We start from the raw sequence: 13,720 nt of genomic DNA on the forward strand, positions 1-13,720 counted from the left end.
CTGCGTAACAGATGAACTGATATGACAACTCTTTGCTCTTTAATAGTAATTTACAGAGCAGGGAGGGCTCCAAGTGTCCTGAAATCTTATGGGAAAGATATTGATGTGACACATCTGTATGTTTGGGAAAAAGCAGAATCAAATATCTGTCCTGTTATTAGGTGTTTAAAAAATGTTCATCAATTTTAACTGAAGGCATAAAACACAAAGCCTTAATCCAAGTATATATTCATGAGAAACCTTTTCAAATACTTGATGAACCGAATTTTCTCACCTAAAATGAGGAGAAAAATCGCATTTTCGTGGGATAAAGTATATTAATAGAGTTTAAAACGTTTCTTATAAAAGCTTTGCCTTATATGATGTCAAAAAGATCATGAAAGATAACAAACATTTTATACAAAGCCATTAGTAGCCTAATATAGAGCTGATTCTGGTAGCCATAGTTTTCTTTTCTTTTCTTTTTTTTAACTAAAGCCTTCCTCTTGAGTTTAAACTTTCTAAGTGACAGACAGTACGCCTTTATTATGAAGGCAAAATCGTCACACTTCCGGTCTCATTTTCACTAGTTATGAGGAGCTTGATATAATATCCGTGCAAGTTTTGATGAAGTGTTAAACAGGCTGAATTTACATGGCTAATAACTCATACTGTATGGTGTCTAAACTGATTTAGAGAAATCATTGTCACAAACACAAACCTTAATGTTTAAAAAAATACAATAAAACCCTTGACAGGATATTAATTTGAGTGATTTTTTATTCAATTCAATCTGGAGATGAAGAACCACAAGGGAAACAGCTTTATAAATGGGCGCTATTGTAGGCTTTTTATTTAAAAGTTGAGTGTTCATTGGGAAGTAGGGAGAATGGATCAGCTTTACAACATAGTGGTCAAAAGAAACAAAGAAATAAGTTATCCGACCTGTCAAAACAATACTGAGTCAACATGAAGCTAATACTCATGCTAATTGTTTTAGCACTCAGGTTCTGAGGTTCTTTAAATGTTAGCTTCTGGTTTCTAAATAACTATTTTGTGTTTTCATCCCTATTGTGTCACTTATGTAGGCCTACTTATCGACCAACTACAATGTGATTTGTATCTGTATTCTGGATATCACTAAAACAGAATATAAGTCTGTTTTAACACACCTTCCATATTTCCAACCAGCTTATGCTTTGTGTTAAAACAGAAGGTTTGTGTGCTCATTCATTGCTCGGGGTTTAAGTATTTAATTAGTACCTAAGCTAGCTCCGGCTAATCTTCTCAACACTGACTCAACATGTGACCTGGTAACCAATGGGAAGGCAAATCAATAGCCTGAGCCGCTCAAAGACAATGACAGCTTTGACTTACAATGGGTGTAAAGTGGATGCTGTCCTGCAAAGAGGATTGGAGTTTGGTGCAAGGTTTTGGCCATGACGTCTAATGTAAAGTTAGTTTTTTTTAGCAAACAAACACTGTCACACTCTTAAAGCATGTTGTGTGTAATGCAGGATGTTGAGGCTCAGATTTAGATTTGTGATCGTTCTCTTTTAAGGCCTTCTGTGGTCATTGAGTGTCCTGCGAGCACACAGGCCTCTTCTTTCCTGTGCAGACCAGCAGATGAAGCTCTGGAAGTGGGACAGGGGCTATTTGGACAGGAATTAAGGGGTGTGTTAAATTTCTGCATGCATGATCAATGGGGTTGAATGGCGTGGTTTGGGGATGGGGGACACTAGGCTGAGGCAGAGACAGAAAGAGAGCAAGCGGTGAGAACACAGAAAGCAAAGGCTCGCTAATGAAAGATGGACAGTGTGGATTGTATCTCATTACCAATCAACACAGCTTTGAGTTCTCCGGAGAGGGAAAATGCATGTGGTCCATTTCGATAAACCCAGCCTGTGTGCTGCAGCATTAGTCACAGCGGTATCTGAGCTGCTGGAAACCCGCACACATTGCCCTCTGTCCGTTTTGGTGAGGAGTTTCCTCTGAATAGTACAATGGGACTTAATTACAGGTCAGTGGCATGTCTCAGGGAGATAGAGGGAGCTCTGTTACCCGTCCAAATACAGTATAAAGCCATCTTCCCAAGGGTGGGGTGCGGTAACAAGAGCTCCACACAAAAAGGTGCTGATAGGCTGAACCTAAGAATGGTATAAGGTGATCCAGGCAGAGAAAGTGAGCGTTTTACACTGAAAGGGAGAGAAAAGATAAAGGACTACATTAACTCTCAAAGGTTTTCTCCCATTCAGTTTGTCCTCTTTCCTTTTTCACTCGGCTTACACCTTTTCCTTCCTCCCAACTTTTCTTTGCCAAAAAAACTAAAGTGAATCAAACACAGAGAGATGTTGAACCAGGACATTTAAAAATCTGATTTAACATCCTGGATGGAGTTGACTCTTCAAAACATGCTCACAGTTATTCAAATAATCAAGTTAGTCATTCTCTAAAAACAATGACCCACATCTAAATGGCAAAAATACACATTATATTTATATTCTGTGGCTATACCATCTCCTCCTTAAGACAAAAACATGAAAGTAGATAAAAAAAATATTGGCACATATTTGTGGAGATGTTGGTAACCGTGCAGAGACTGAGTGAAACATATCAACAGGTGAGCAAAAGTTTGTTACATTATCACATAATAGTAATGACGATGTAGCACTAATCAGACACAGAGAATTCAAAGTGCTTAACGTGAAAAGTATAACCATACAAAGCAGTAGTGATACAAACATTCATTAATTAATTTAATTAGATTACATTAGGTCAGATTAAATAAAAGAGTATGTTGTATGTGAGAACATACATTTTACTAGGTGGAAAATACAGGAAGGCCTATATTAATGAATTACAGTTATGAAAGTGTTGTTTCATTGTAGACTTGTGCAAAAGTGTTTCCTTATAAATCTACTGTATTCCTCTTCTCCACTACTTGACTATCCAGCTCTCTCTCTCTCGCCGATGTCCAGCTCTATCCACCGTCCTATCTGAATAAATGCCTTAAAAGCCCCAAAATAAATAATAATAAAAAACATTGCCTAACTTTGACAAAATATTATCTATATTTTAAATAAATCGATTCGTATAGGTAAATATTAACACATTACTCTTCACTATTTATAAATCACAGGAGCTGTTTTTGTGTGAAATAAATACTTAAACTTGTGGTCTAGCTGATAATACCTCTGATTTTTATACTTTCTGATTTTATAGCATTTGAATCAAATTAAATTGACTATTTTCAGATTGTGCTACTGGTGCATTACTTACTTCTTCCACCCCTGCATGTTAGTTATGTCAAACATATACACATTCCACATTCCTGGCATGCATGCACAATTAAATGCATACAAACGGAACCCCCCCCCCCCCCCCCCAACATCCATACAATAAAAAAAATGCATTCTCTTTTTAAATGGGGTTTGTCAAAATGTTGACATGTCTCCTCCTCTCTAGTTCAATTAGTGTGTCTGAACTTGTGCTCAACATATAACACAGTGTGTTCACCAGAGCCACAGAGAGAAGTTAGTTTGGTACATGATCTCATCTTACAAATGGGATGTTCAACATGTATATATGAAACAGCAGCGCTCCCTGGTGGCATCTAGGACACAATGCGGCATGTAGACTGTTTTGGCTCTGTTACTCTAATGGTGATCTTTTTCCTTATCATGACATGTATAGCCAGATGCTTTAAAATTAAAATTAAATATGTGGATGTATGTTATAAAAACAATCTAGGATTCAAACTAAAATGTAAAAAAATTATCTCGTGCCCAAAAATCAGTGTCACTGTAAAATCATATCTTCATTCTAAAAGCAACACAAAACATTTCTGTTCTATTTACTTTGCTCGTCCTTTCTGTCTGCTTGGAGATCTGATATTTTAACTCTGCAGCGCTTCATTCAACTGTAACATCCCGTCACTTAATGTATTGTTTTTAAGTTGCACTTTAGTCGCTGTAGGGGACTGAGGGAGTGGGGACAAAGTTCACAGGGCGCATGTAAGGAGGAGGGGGTGAACAGGAGGGGGGAAAAAAAGAAAAATTGACCTTTGAAAGCAAAACAGCAGGTGGAGAGCGACAACCAGGCGGCTCAGGACACAACGGGAGTAAATTCAACACAGGAAAAATGAAAGTATAAATTCTCTTGAACTGAAGAGGGACTACAGAAGGAATGAGGCCCAACTCTGCCTGTCTGGGTGTCATTTGAGTGTTGAAGTGCACACGAGAGCAGCGTTTGTTTGAGGCAGCAGTCAGGTAAGCCATCAGAGTCATGGAGGAGAGGATAGAGGAGAGGGCAAAAACAAGGCAGGGTCGACTGACAGCCCTTCAGGAGCAGCTGATCTTGGCCCTGCTGGGATCTGGACTGTCCCGGGACGTCCTGGTCCAGGCCTTGGGAGAGCTTGAGCGAGACAGAGCAAGCGCTGGGGTCGAGCGGGGAGACAGGGGGGATGGAGAGAGCTCCGAGGAGGGAGAAATGGATTTCCCACCACCCATATTCCGAGAGCTGGAGAAGCTTTCCCCCGAGGAGGCAGCCAAACTGAGGGCTGAAGTTGACCAGCTTCTGCAGTAAGTAGATCCAAACACTTTTACAGCGGCTCTATGGCAAAATAAAATCCTTAATCTATAATCAACAGCTATTCTCACACTGCAAGTTGTCTGTATCTCCAAATAGGACCTGATCAGACCACATAAGAACATTTTAGGTCCCCACCTTGTCTCTATTACTTCCCAACAAATCACCTAAGGGCCCAAACAGTTTACCTTATAACATCCCCTCTTTACGTCTATTCTCCTTAAGCTACGTCCCCCCTCTCTTAACCATACCCTCCCTCCTTCTCCTGCGTCTCTTCATGTCTCTCTCTCTCTCTCTGTGCAATCTGGCTTCTGAGGCGAATTTAAAGAGGGTTCCTCTTTTGCTAGTTACTAATTACCCACCCCCATCATTATCCTCTGGCCATTTCTTAATAAATGAGCTACATGCATAGGTGAAGATTAATGGAGTAGGGCTGGACCTGTGGGGGCTGTGGTTACATAACGCATGACTGATTTTTGCCATGTGAATTCTGGACATCTTCTGATATTTTGAATACAGTTTGCAGATCTTATTCACACTTTTATGATTTGTAAATTTAGAAAGGTTCAAAGTTGTTCGTCAGCATTTAAAAAGTGTATTTTCTTGCATTTTTTCCTATTACCAAGTCTAAAACTAATGGGGGGTTAATCTAAAAACCGTAAAATCGTGGATTTTTAATGTGTTGTGTATTTTTCTGCTCTTGACATGACAGTTAGAAAGCGTTAAATTAGGCCTCATAAAGCTTTCACAGGTTTTTTCCCCTCCAGTGATCTGGAAATGCTGGACTTTGCCCCTGTGAGCTTGCTCTTATCTCTTTCAGTCAATAAGCTCTCTCTATTTCCTTCTGAGTGGCCATGTTTGTGTCCAATGTGACAAACTGTGCCTGATAAAGAAACAAAGTTTAACTGTTTGAAGCACTCAGGGAAAGAAGAAAGAATTGACTCGTGTGTAAATAAAATACAATACAAAAAAGGAAATAGATAAAGATGTGTTTCTGTCTAATAGAGGGGATCCCTGGCATGTTGCAAAAATGGTTAAGAGCTACATGCAGCAGCACAACCTCCCTCAGAGAGAGGTGGTGGAGTCCACAGGATTAAACCAGTCCCACCTCTCCCAGCACCTCAACAAAGGCACACCCATGAAGAACCAGAAGAGAGCCTCTCTGTACACCTGGTACGTCAAGAAGCAGTGCGAGATCAGTCAGCGTAAGTACACAAGCAGCTGCAGGAGCTGCACTGACCAAAATAAACATCAGTTCTCTAAGAGTGTGACACTTAAAGAGAGGCGTAAAGAAGTTTAAAAAAAAGTTACCATTGCCTTTCAGAATTTACAAACGCCAAACATGGGCTTGCATCTGCCGAGGAGCAGGGGGAGGAAACCAAGAAAGGTCGAAGGAACCGGTTCAAATGGGGTCCAGCATCTCTGCAGATCCTCTTCCACGCCTATGAGCGACAGAAGAACCCCAGCAAGGAGGAGAGGGAGGGGTTGGTGGAGGATTGCAACAGGTGAGACGTAGTGATACATCAAGACATTACAGGAGGTTTTGTACCTTAATTGTACAGTTTTGCTGTGTCAGCTTGACCCAAGCAGAATAAATGATGAGGGGGACAATTAAGCTTTTTTAATTACCAAAGTAGTGCCAACTTCAGGACTAAATTACCAAAGAAGTTAGGGCGGGGAATCTTTTTTTAGAGATTGACCCCTGAAATATTTCCATTTTCCAAATGATTCCCATCCAATTCAAAGAAGTTGGAGGAGCACAGTCATACAAATGAATGGAGTAGGTCAGGAATGAAGTATTCACAGCCTTTTACACGTTAAATACAGTATCAATATTCCCTTGAGCATAATGTTGTAGCATGCACAAGGGGAAGCTCCAGGGATGGCAATGTCAGCCTGTTGGAGTTCAAACATTTTGATCTCAACAACTATTGAATGGATATCCATGAAATATCTACAGGTATCCACATTCTGAAAACATTCTCAGCTGAGTTAGTTTAAATTTTGCTAATGGGCTGAGACTTGTAAAGCATGTTAGCATTGCCATAGCGAACACTGAGACATAAATATTTAGCTTAAAGCACCATATAGAGGCTTAGTTGTATATTTTGAATACTTAACATTAATGTTAGTTGGTATTATTCTATTAGCTGGCCCAAGACTGGAGATCTTCTTGGAAAGTGGAGGCTGACAGAAATGATTACTCTTATAATTTACTTGTGTTGCACACCCCCATGTGGAGGCAAAAGCGCTAGTCACAGTGGCCGTAGCTTCTAATCCAACCTCAGCCCTTTACTGTCATCTCCTGCTCTCTACCCCCAACATGTATTGTCCCTCTTCAGCTGTTCTATCCAATAAAGGCAAACATGCCCTTAAAATATAACTTTAGTTTTGAACTAACTCTAAAATCTTTTCATCACATAGTGAGTAAGGTAACCAATAAGCTATCTCTGACTGAGACTGTGCACGCTTTCAAATGACAGTCTATTCACACATTCGTGCTCTTCATCCTTCAGGGCTGAGTGTCTGCAGAGGGGGGTCTCTCCCTCCCAGCTAGCTGGTCTGGGCTCGAACCTCGTCACTGAGGTCCGAGTGTACAACTGGTTCGCCAACCGCCGCAAAGAGGAGGCCTTCAGACACAAACTGGCTCTTGACACACCTTACCCAAACCAATCTACCTCCTCCTCGCACCCCAACCTCCCGCCGAGTCCTGAACACGGTAATACCCTAAACTGTCTTCAGGCAAGATTTTCTTGTCTTTTGGATGTCTGTCTTTTATTATTTAAAGAGAATAACTAGCACACTCTTGTGGACATGACTGATGCTCATATTTCTCAGGGACCTCATGTTTTTATAAAATATGGTCCATGTCAGAATTCTGGAGCTGGAATTATTGCTATTCTCCAGGTGTGAAGTATGGCCAGCAGATCCTGTGTGACACTGTGAGCTCAGGAAGAGGCAGTGTAGGAGAGAGAGTGGGACGCCTGGTGGTCAGCCCCGTCCAACTGGAGCCCAGCCACACACTCCTCGAGACACACAACCCCAAACAGGTTCGGAGCATGTGTCACAATCCCACTAAATGTTCTTTTACACTACTTGTTTACACTCCTGCTAACATGAACATGTTGTCCTCTGCCCTCAGGTGTCCAGCAGTGGTCTGCTGCCCCCTGTAAGCACTCTGACCTCGCTGCACAGTCTGTCCGCCTCCCCCGCCTCCTCACAGAGCCTCATCATGGCCTCCTTACCCAGCATTATGAGCCTGGGGGAGTCCTCGCTTCTCATTGGTAAACATAGCTCTCTGTTACCTTTCTTTTCTAAGAAAGATTGGATTTGAAATTTAAATAACATCCTTCCTTACTTGTTTACAGGTTTAGGATCAATGCAGCCTCAGTCCATGCCTGTTATCAACAATGTTGGAGCCGGTTTCACCACTCTACAGCCGATCTCATTCCAGCAGCAGCTTCACGGTTCACCCCAGCAGCAGCTATCCCAGCAGCTCCACAGTCACATGGGGGCCAGTCCGTTCATGGCCACCATGGCACAGCTGCCATGCCACAGTAAGACTACAGAAGGAGAATTTACACACATTTAACAAGAATGTTGAGTCATGATTCATTCATATGTCTACATTTTCAGTGTACAACAAGTCTGACTCGCCCCAGTACCATCCCTCCAGTCTGCTGTCTCAGGCGATGGTCATCACTGACAGCAGCAGCCTGGGGACGCTGACCAGCCTCGCTGCAGTCAGACAGGTAACTGGGTCTGACGGGTCTCTTACAACATCAGTGAACTTAACGTGGTAAAAACTCTCCTTCATCTGTGTTTTGGTAGATTCTAACTGCAGACCCCGAGGAACAGACAGACCCACCTTTACAGGAAGACTCTTTACACCTGCAGCCGCAAACACCTGTGCCAGGTAGGTATCAGAAAATACAGGTTGACTTCTTGACATCTTTGGGAAGACTTTATGTCTTGCCTTGCAAATTTTCAAATCTCGAGTTTTTTTTTGTCAGTCATGGATGCACATATTTCACAAAATCAAGCTAAAATACATCAATGCTGCTGGAAATCTGTGTGACAGTGTTTTCTTGGAATTCTTTGTGCATATTGTGGTCTGATTAATTTGAGTAACTAGAATTTTCTGCAGACATATTTAGTTTGAAATTACGTTCCCTATTTCAATTTTACCTTAAAACTCCACAAGGGGCATTCAAAGGGGGTCGGCAGTGGCTGACTCTGTAGGGACTTGGGTTGGGAACTGACGGGGCGTCTGTTTGAGTTCCGTTGCATACCCATCTGGAAGGAGCCTGGTCACCTTCCTGAGCACTGCCGAGGTGCCGTTGAGCAAAGCGCCAAACCCCAAGCTGCTCGATTGGTCTTCCATGTGCAACCCCTTACTCTAATATCTCTCTTTTGACATGTCCATAGGATCCAGTTTGTGCATGTATGTGCATTTCTGCCTGTTTGTGTGGTGTGAAGCATATCTAAACATAAGGATTCAAATTTTGAAATTCCCCTCTGGAATTATAAAAGTAAAACCCATGTCTGCAGTTAAGTTTAAGTAAAAATGTCAAATAAGCCAACAAGTGCACTACAGCCACATACAAGACTTGAGGCTGGTGCAGAGGATAGGCAAAAAAACATTAAAAAAAAAAGAGTGGGGCACCGGTTGGCATAGGGGTTATGTTGTGTAGGCTATAGTTGTCCAAGCAGAGTCATTCTCTCTCTCCCTGATTTCTGGCTCCATCCACTGTCCTATCAAACAAACATCGGTTCCTGACCTGGACTGAAGATCTCAGGGGGGTCACAGGGCTTTGTCTGCTCTAGGTTGTGTCATTTTTACAGAAGAGTAAGTTCAACAGCTTCTTTACAGCTTGTGCTCGATATAGAGAGGTTTCCACTTGTTTTATAAGGTGCTTATTTCAGCCCTCAGCCTTCCTTTACTGAAACTGTATGTCATCTGTCTTATATTAGTAACAGACCAGTTTTTTCTGTCGTCATTCTATCTACACCTACATGCGGAGGAACCCAAAGAAAACGTTCTACTTAGCACTGTTAACAAGCGTTCTCAAACAAAGAAAGGAAGTCTATGCAGTAAATGTGATTACAGATTATCGAGGAGTCTTTTACATATTCCACTGTGCTGAAGACAAGAAATATTTTTTTAAAATTGAGTTAAACAACTTTTCTTTGTGGTTATTGGCAGCTTCCTCTGAGAGCCTTGAGCTGTATCCTGCCTCTGAGTCGACAGAGAGTCATCAGTCTCATCTGCTCTCACCTTCCCCGACAGACATCAGCTCCTACATCCCTTCACAAATGGTGTCCACGGCACAGTAGAAGAGCTGTGTCAGCATAGTGTGCCTCCCTCTCAGCTGAAGCGTGACTGTGTTTTGGATGGACAGATACCTCTGCTGTGAATATCCAGAAAAACCTGGAGTCAAGGGCCACAGGGAGGATTAAGCTTTGACGTATCAAAGACCCTCTGAACTGTAATGCGTACAAGGATTGACATTAGAGAAGATTCACTTTTTCTAAATCATCTGATAATCAACACAACAAATGTTTATTTTTATTAAAAAGTTAAGTACTATGTAGAAATTGTACTTGTAAAGCAAATGTTACCTGTATTTTTTATGCCACTGCCTTAAATACTTTTCACACTCTTAATGAGTATCTTTCATAAGAAAGTAAGAATAAGCATTAAAAGATTTTTTTTTCTGAAATTAAAAAGTTTTTATTTTGATATTGCCTGCATGATCTGAAACACATGGCTTCCTAAAATATACAAAAACATGTCAGATATAACCATTCAATGGGGATGCACCAATGCAGTCGATATTGGCCCTGTGGACAGACATCAGCAAATAATGTGGCAAGAACTGATGTCAGTAGTTGATGTTTATTTGTTGTGCCAAATCAATTTAATGCTGACATCTAGTACACCTAACTGCTGATCAGAGAAGAGGTTTTTTTTATTGTTCAAATGAAGTCACCTGTTTAACAAACTGACTTTTTTTAATTGTTGAACATAGAGGGAAAATGGTGGCACTGTGGGAGTCTTACACTTAAAGAAGTCATGAAACAAACATCTGAATCGGCAATCAGCTAAATTATTATTTCAAACTTCAACATCGGCATGGACCCTGATTTTCTCATCGGTGAATCTCTACCATTCAATCATTTCAAGCTCGTAGACTAATGGAGGACTGTCAGTGATACTAGTCCAGAAAAATTTAGGTCTTCAGGTTCAAGTCTTGCTTCTTTTTCTTTTTCCGTTTAACTTTGACTCCTGTGTGTTCCTGCTGCGAGTTCCCGTGCTCACCATTGTTTTGAACATTAAGAGCAGAGGCTGCAGAGTCACTTTCTTCTTGATTCCGTTTTCTCTTTTTCTTCTTCTTCTTCTTAATAGCACGACTGTCCTCTTCCTCAGCCACTTTCTTCTTTATTTTCTCTAAGCAGGACTCCTCTGCAGAGGGAGTTGAAAGCGTAGATGGTTGGGAGAATGAGGGTAAGAGATCTTTGACGGACACGGCGGTCTCCTTTAGCCTTGTTTCCATCTCACTGTCGCTGTCACTGTGACAATAAAAATGACACAAAGTTTGATCTCAAATAGTAAAGCCAATAAGCAGCAGGTTATGTTTTTAAAAGAACACACAACAGATTAAAACCTTGAACTGGGAACAGGCCGACGCCTCACTGGGGCCAGAGGATCAACAGCTTTTTGTCCTGGGACTGATGAAGAAAACAGACGAAATCCTACAAGCAAAAAATGAAACAAACAAAAACATGAGAATAAATAAGAACACATTTGAAGATAGCAGAAATGTTCAAAATAACACAAAGCTTACCTTCATCATCTTCACTGTCTTCATCACACTTTGCTGAGTCAACACAGGATGAATTTTCAGTCTTCATTACTGTTATACAACTGACAGAAACAGATGTGTTAGGTCACATTTTCATCAAAACTCCTGTGATAAAGTCTTTACATAAAACCTACTCACTTGTCTAGAAAACTTCCCAGCTTCTTAGCGACGTGTGTTTGAAACCCTTTTGTGACCTGGAGCTCGTTTCCATCATGGTCATGGTCAGCAACAATAATCCTGAAGCACAACAAGTATCTAAAATTATTTCAATCATGACTTTCATACATTTGAATATCTGCTGTAACACACTTTTCAATTGTATGTTGCACATTTTATTAAGTAGCCATAACCTATACATGTAGCCTACTATCAAAACATCCTTATCATTGGAAGCAGGAAGTTAGATTATTATGGCTTTGAACAATGTATGGAGATTTTACATCAGATATCTCTCCCAACATTTTGAGTTAGTAGTTATATTGAGAAAGGTCTTACCGCTTGGACTGTGGTGTAATGCTGTCTCCCTCTGCAGCAACACAAAAACATTAAAGCAGGAATAGTTTGCCAGTCTGAGTTTAGCAGCAAGCCTAGTCTGCTAAACCAGGAGAAAGCAAGTAAATATACCATATTTAATGACCTCTTAAGTCCTTCAATGAAAAATAACTCTTACATTGATATACTTCTGACAGGCATGTAACTTTGAACAACGCTAAATACAACCTCTGTCCGAAAAGAGACCTTATTGGTTCCCCTCTCACCACGCTAATGTCGCTTTTCTTAAGGAGTTTATCTACCTAAAAAGACATGTTCATTTTATTCCAAACAATTTACACTCAAGAAATACTTTCACCTTTCTTCTTGTCAGTTTTGGCCTCCCAAACTGCCTCCTTACATCTTTTTAGCACCTCGTCGTCACTGCTGCTGGAGTCTTCAGAGACACCAACCATCTTTTTAGAGGGGGACGCCATGATGAAAACATGTGCCGCTAGTGTTGTCTGTTTTGAGCCGAGGATTCTGGGTAACGTAGTCTTTCAATTCAAAGTTTATTACTGACACCACCACACATAGAAAGACAGCGCAATGACATAAAAAATACAAAAGCAGATTCAAAGGTCATAATTTATATACAATATGTAGCCTCTACCATAGTGATAGAAGAGGCATCTGTATCAATGTCTTCAAAACTGGGACTGGAACACACAGTGCTGCATCTGATGTTGTCCAGGACCAATATGGTTTCATTCTCAGAGGTGTCAAGTCAACAAATAATTATATACACAACTTGGAGCCTGGAGAGTATTGATTTGTGCAGTTGTAACACATTTCACTGTCTGCTCCAATAAGTTTTGTAATATTCTCAAAGCATCATACTTAGTCTCTGCACGCCTGCTTGCCTTCTTTTAGTTTGTCCATGAGTGTGCAGTATAAAGAGGTGTACAATGTGTGAAGTGAGTATTGCCTGTAAATGTCATCAGTCATTTAAAAAAATGTCAAGATTATTGTTCTCTGATTTGAAAACAGTACATTTCAGTGTCTGATCCTCTTTGGTGTGACAGATCAACACAGCATTCTTACTGGCATTATATTGGATATCTTGTTCAGCACCACCGACAGACCATACCGGCAGCATGAGACCAGCTCTGCTTGGACTGAAAACAGCCTCCTCATCACCTGCATAAGATGGTTCAGTCGACTACTAATAATGCTCAGCAGGCTATCAACTGCTTGGACAGTTAATCAATATACAAATACAAGAAAAAAGGGGACATAATTCCCCTTGTCCAACAGCATTACTTCCAAGATTCTCACTGAGTTTGAGCTTTCCTCTTTCAGTAATTTTATCACTCAGCTATGATGAACTCAATCAAAAGCTTTGGATGCATTAGTAAAACACATAAGGTCTGACGAGTTCAGACATCTATGTCTGTTTAAAATTCTCTCTGCAGCATTTAAGTCAGTGTCATGATTAGCTTTAAACCCAAACTGGTTGTCTGATGAGTTAATGAACTAATTTAATCAGAACTCCTTTCAGGACTTCTGATAGTATGCTGACTTAACTTATCCATGTGCCTGTAGTTATCTATGCTGCAGAGCTTGCCAGCATTGTCTTCAATGACTGGATCTTAAAGAACAAACAAATTCTCAGTCAAGGAGAACTGTGTGGAGATACAGTGACTCATCCATGCTTGTTTTCATCATGGGGAAAAAAGAACTGATAGGGACTAAATGAAAATAAAATAGGTCAACCTAGTTCTACTAAACCGCTTTGTAACCACAGAGGAAGTCAG

General features: G+C 40.7%; 2 protein-coding genes across 5 annotated transcripts in view; one reads left to right on the forward strand and one right to left on the reverse strand.

The window, feature by feature from the left end:
• Positions 1–3,898: 3,898 nt before the first annotated feature.
• Positions 3,899–13,720, forward strand: part of hnf1a (HNF1 homeobox a) — a 51,790-nt gene continuing 41,968 nt past the window's right edge. Inside the window, exons 1-10 of one of the 4 annotated variants that reach the window (XM_061037575.1) lie at positions 4,007–4,559; positions 5,572–5,771; positions 5,891–6,071; positions 7,083–7,285; positions 7,474–7,616; positions 7,709–7,850; positions 7,935–8,123; positions 8,203–8,318; positions 8,398–8,482; positions 9,773–10,309. In XM_061037575.1, coding sequence (XP_060893558.1) covers positions 4,264–4,559; positions 5,572–5,771; positions 5,891–6,071; positions 7,083–7,285; positions 7,474–7,616; positions 7,709–7,850; positions 7,935–8,123; positions 8,203–8,318; positions 8,398–8,482; positions 9,773–9,903 — 1,686 coding nt within the window. In that variant the 5' untranslated portion in view covers positions 4,007–4,263 and the 3' untranslated portion in view covers positions 9,904–10,309. Of the gene's footprint in view, positions 4,560–5,571; positions 5,772–5,890; positions 6,072–7,082; positions 7,286–7,440; positions 7,617–7,708; positions 7,851–7,934; positions 8,124–8,202; positions 8,319–8,397; positions 8,483–9,772; positions 10,310–13,720 lie in introns of those variants that run through there. The other 3 variants (XM_061037572.1, XM_061037574.1, XM_061037573.1) reach the window with 3 other exon arrangements.
• c5h12orf43 (chromosome 5 C12orf43 homolog) lies at positions 10,452–12,437 on the reverse strand. Its single transcript, XM_061037576.1, has 6 exons — positions 12,283–12,437; positions 11,928–11,958; positions 11,571–11,669; positions 11,415–11,494; positions 11,235–11,322; positions 10,452–11,139 (listed from the first exon to the last, which is right to left on the reverse strand). The coding sequence occupies exons 1-6, from the start codon at positions 12,398–12,400 to the stop codon at positions 10,800–10,802; spliced, it is 756 nt and encodes a 251-aa protein (XP_060893559.1). The 5' UTR covers positions 12,401–12,437; the 3' UTR covers positions 10,452–10,799.

Source organism: Labrus mixtus, chromosome 5 (assembly GCF_963584025.1).
Source record: "Labrus mixtus chromosome 5, fLabMix1.1, whole genome shotgun sequence".
Lineage (NCBI taxonomy): Eukaryota > Metazoa > Chordata > Actinopteri > Labriformes > Labridae > Labrus > Labrus mixtus.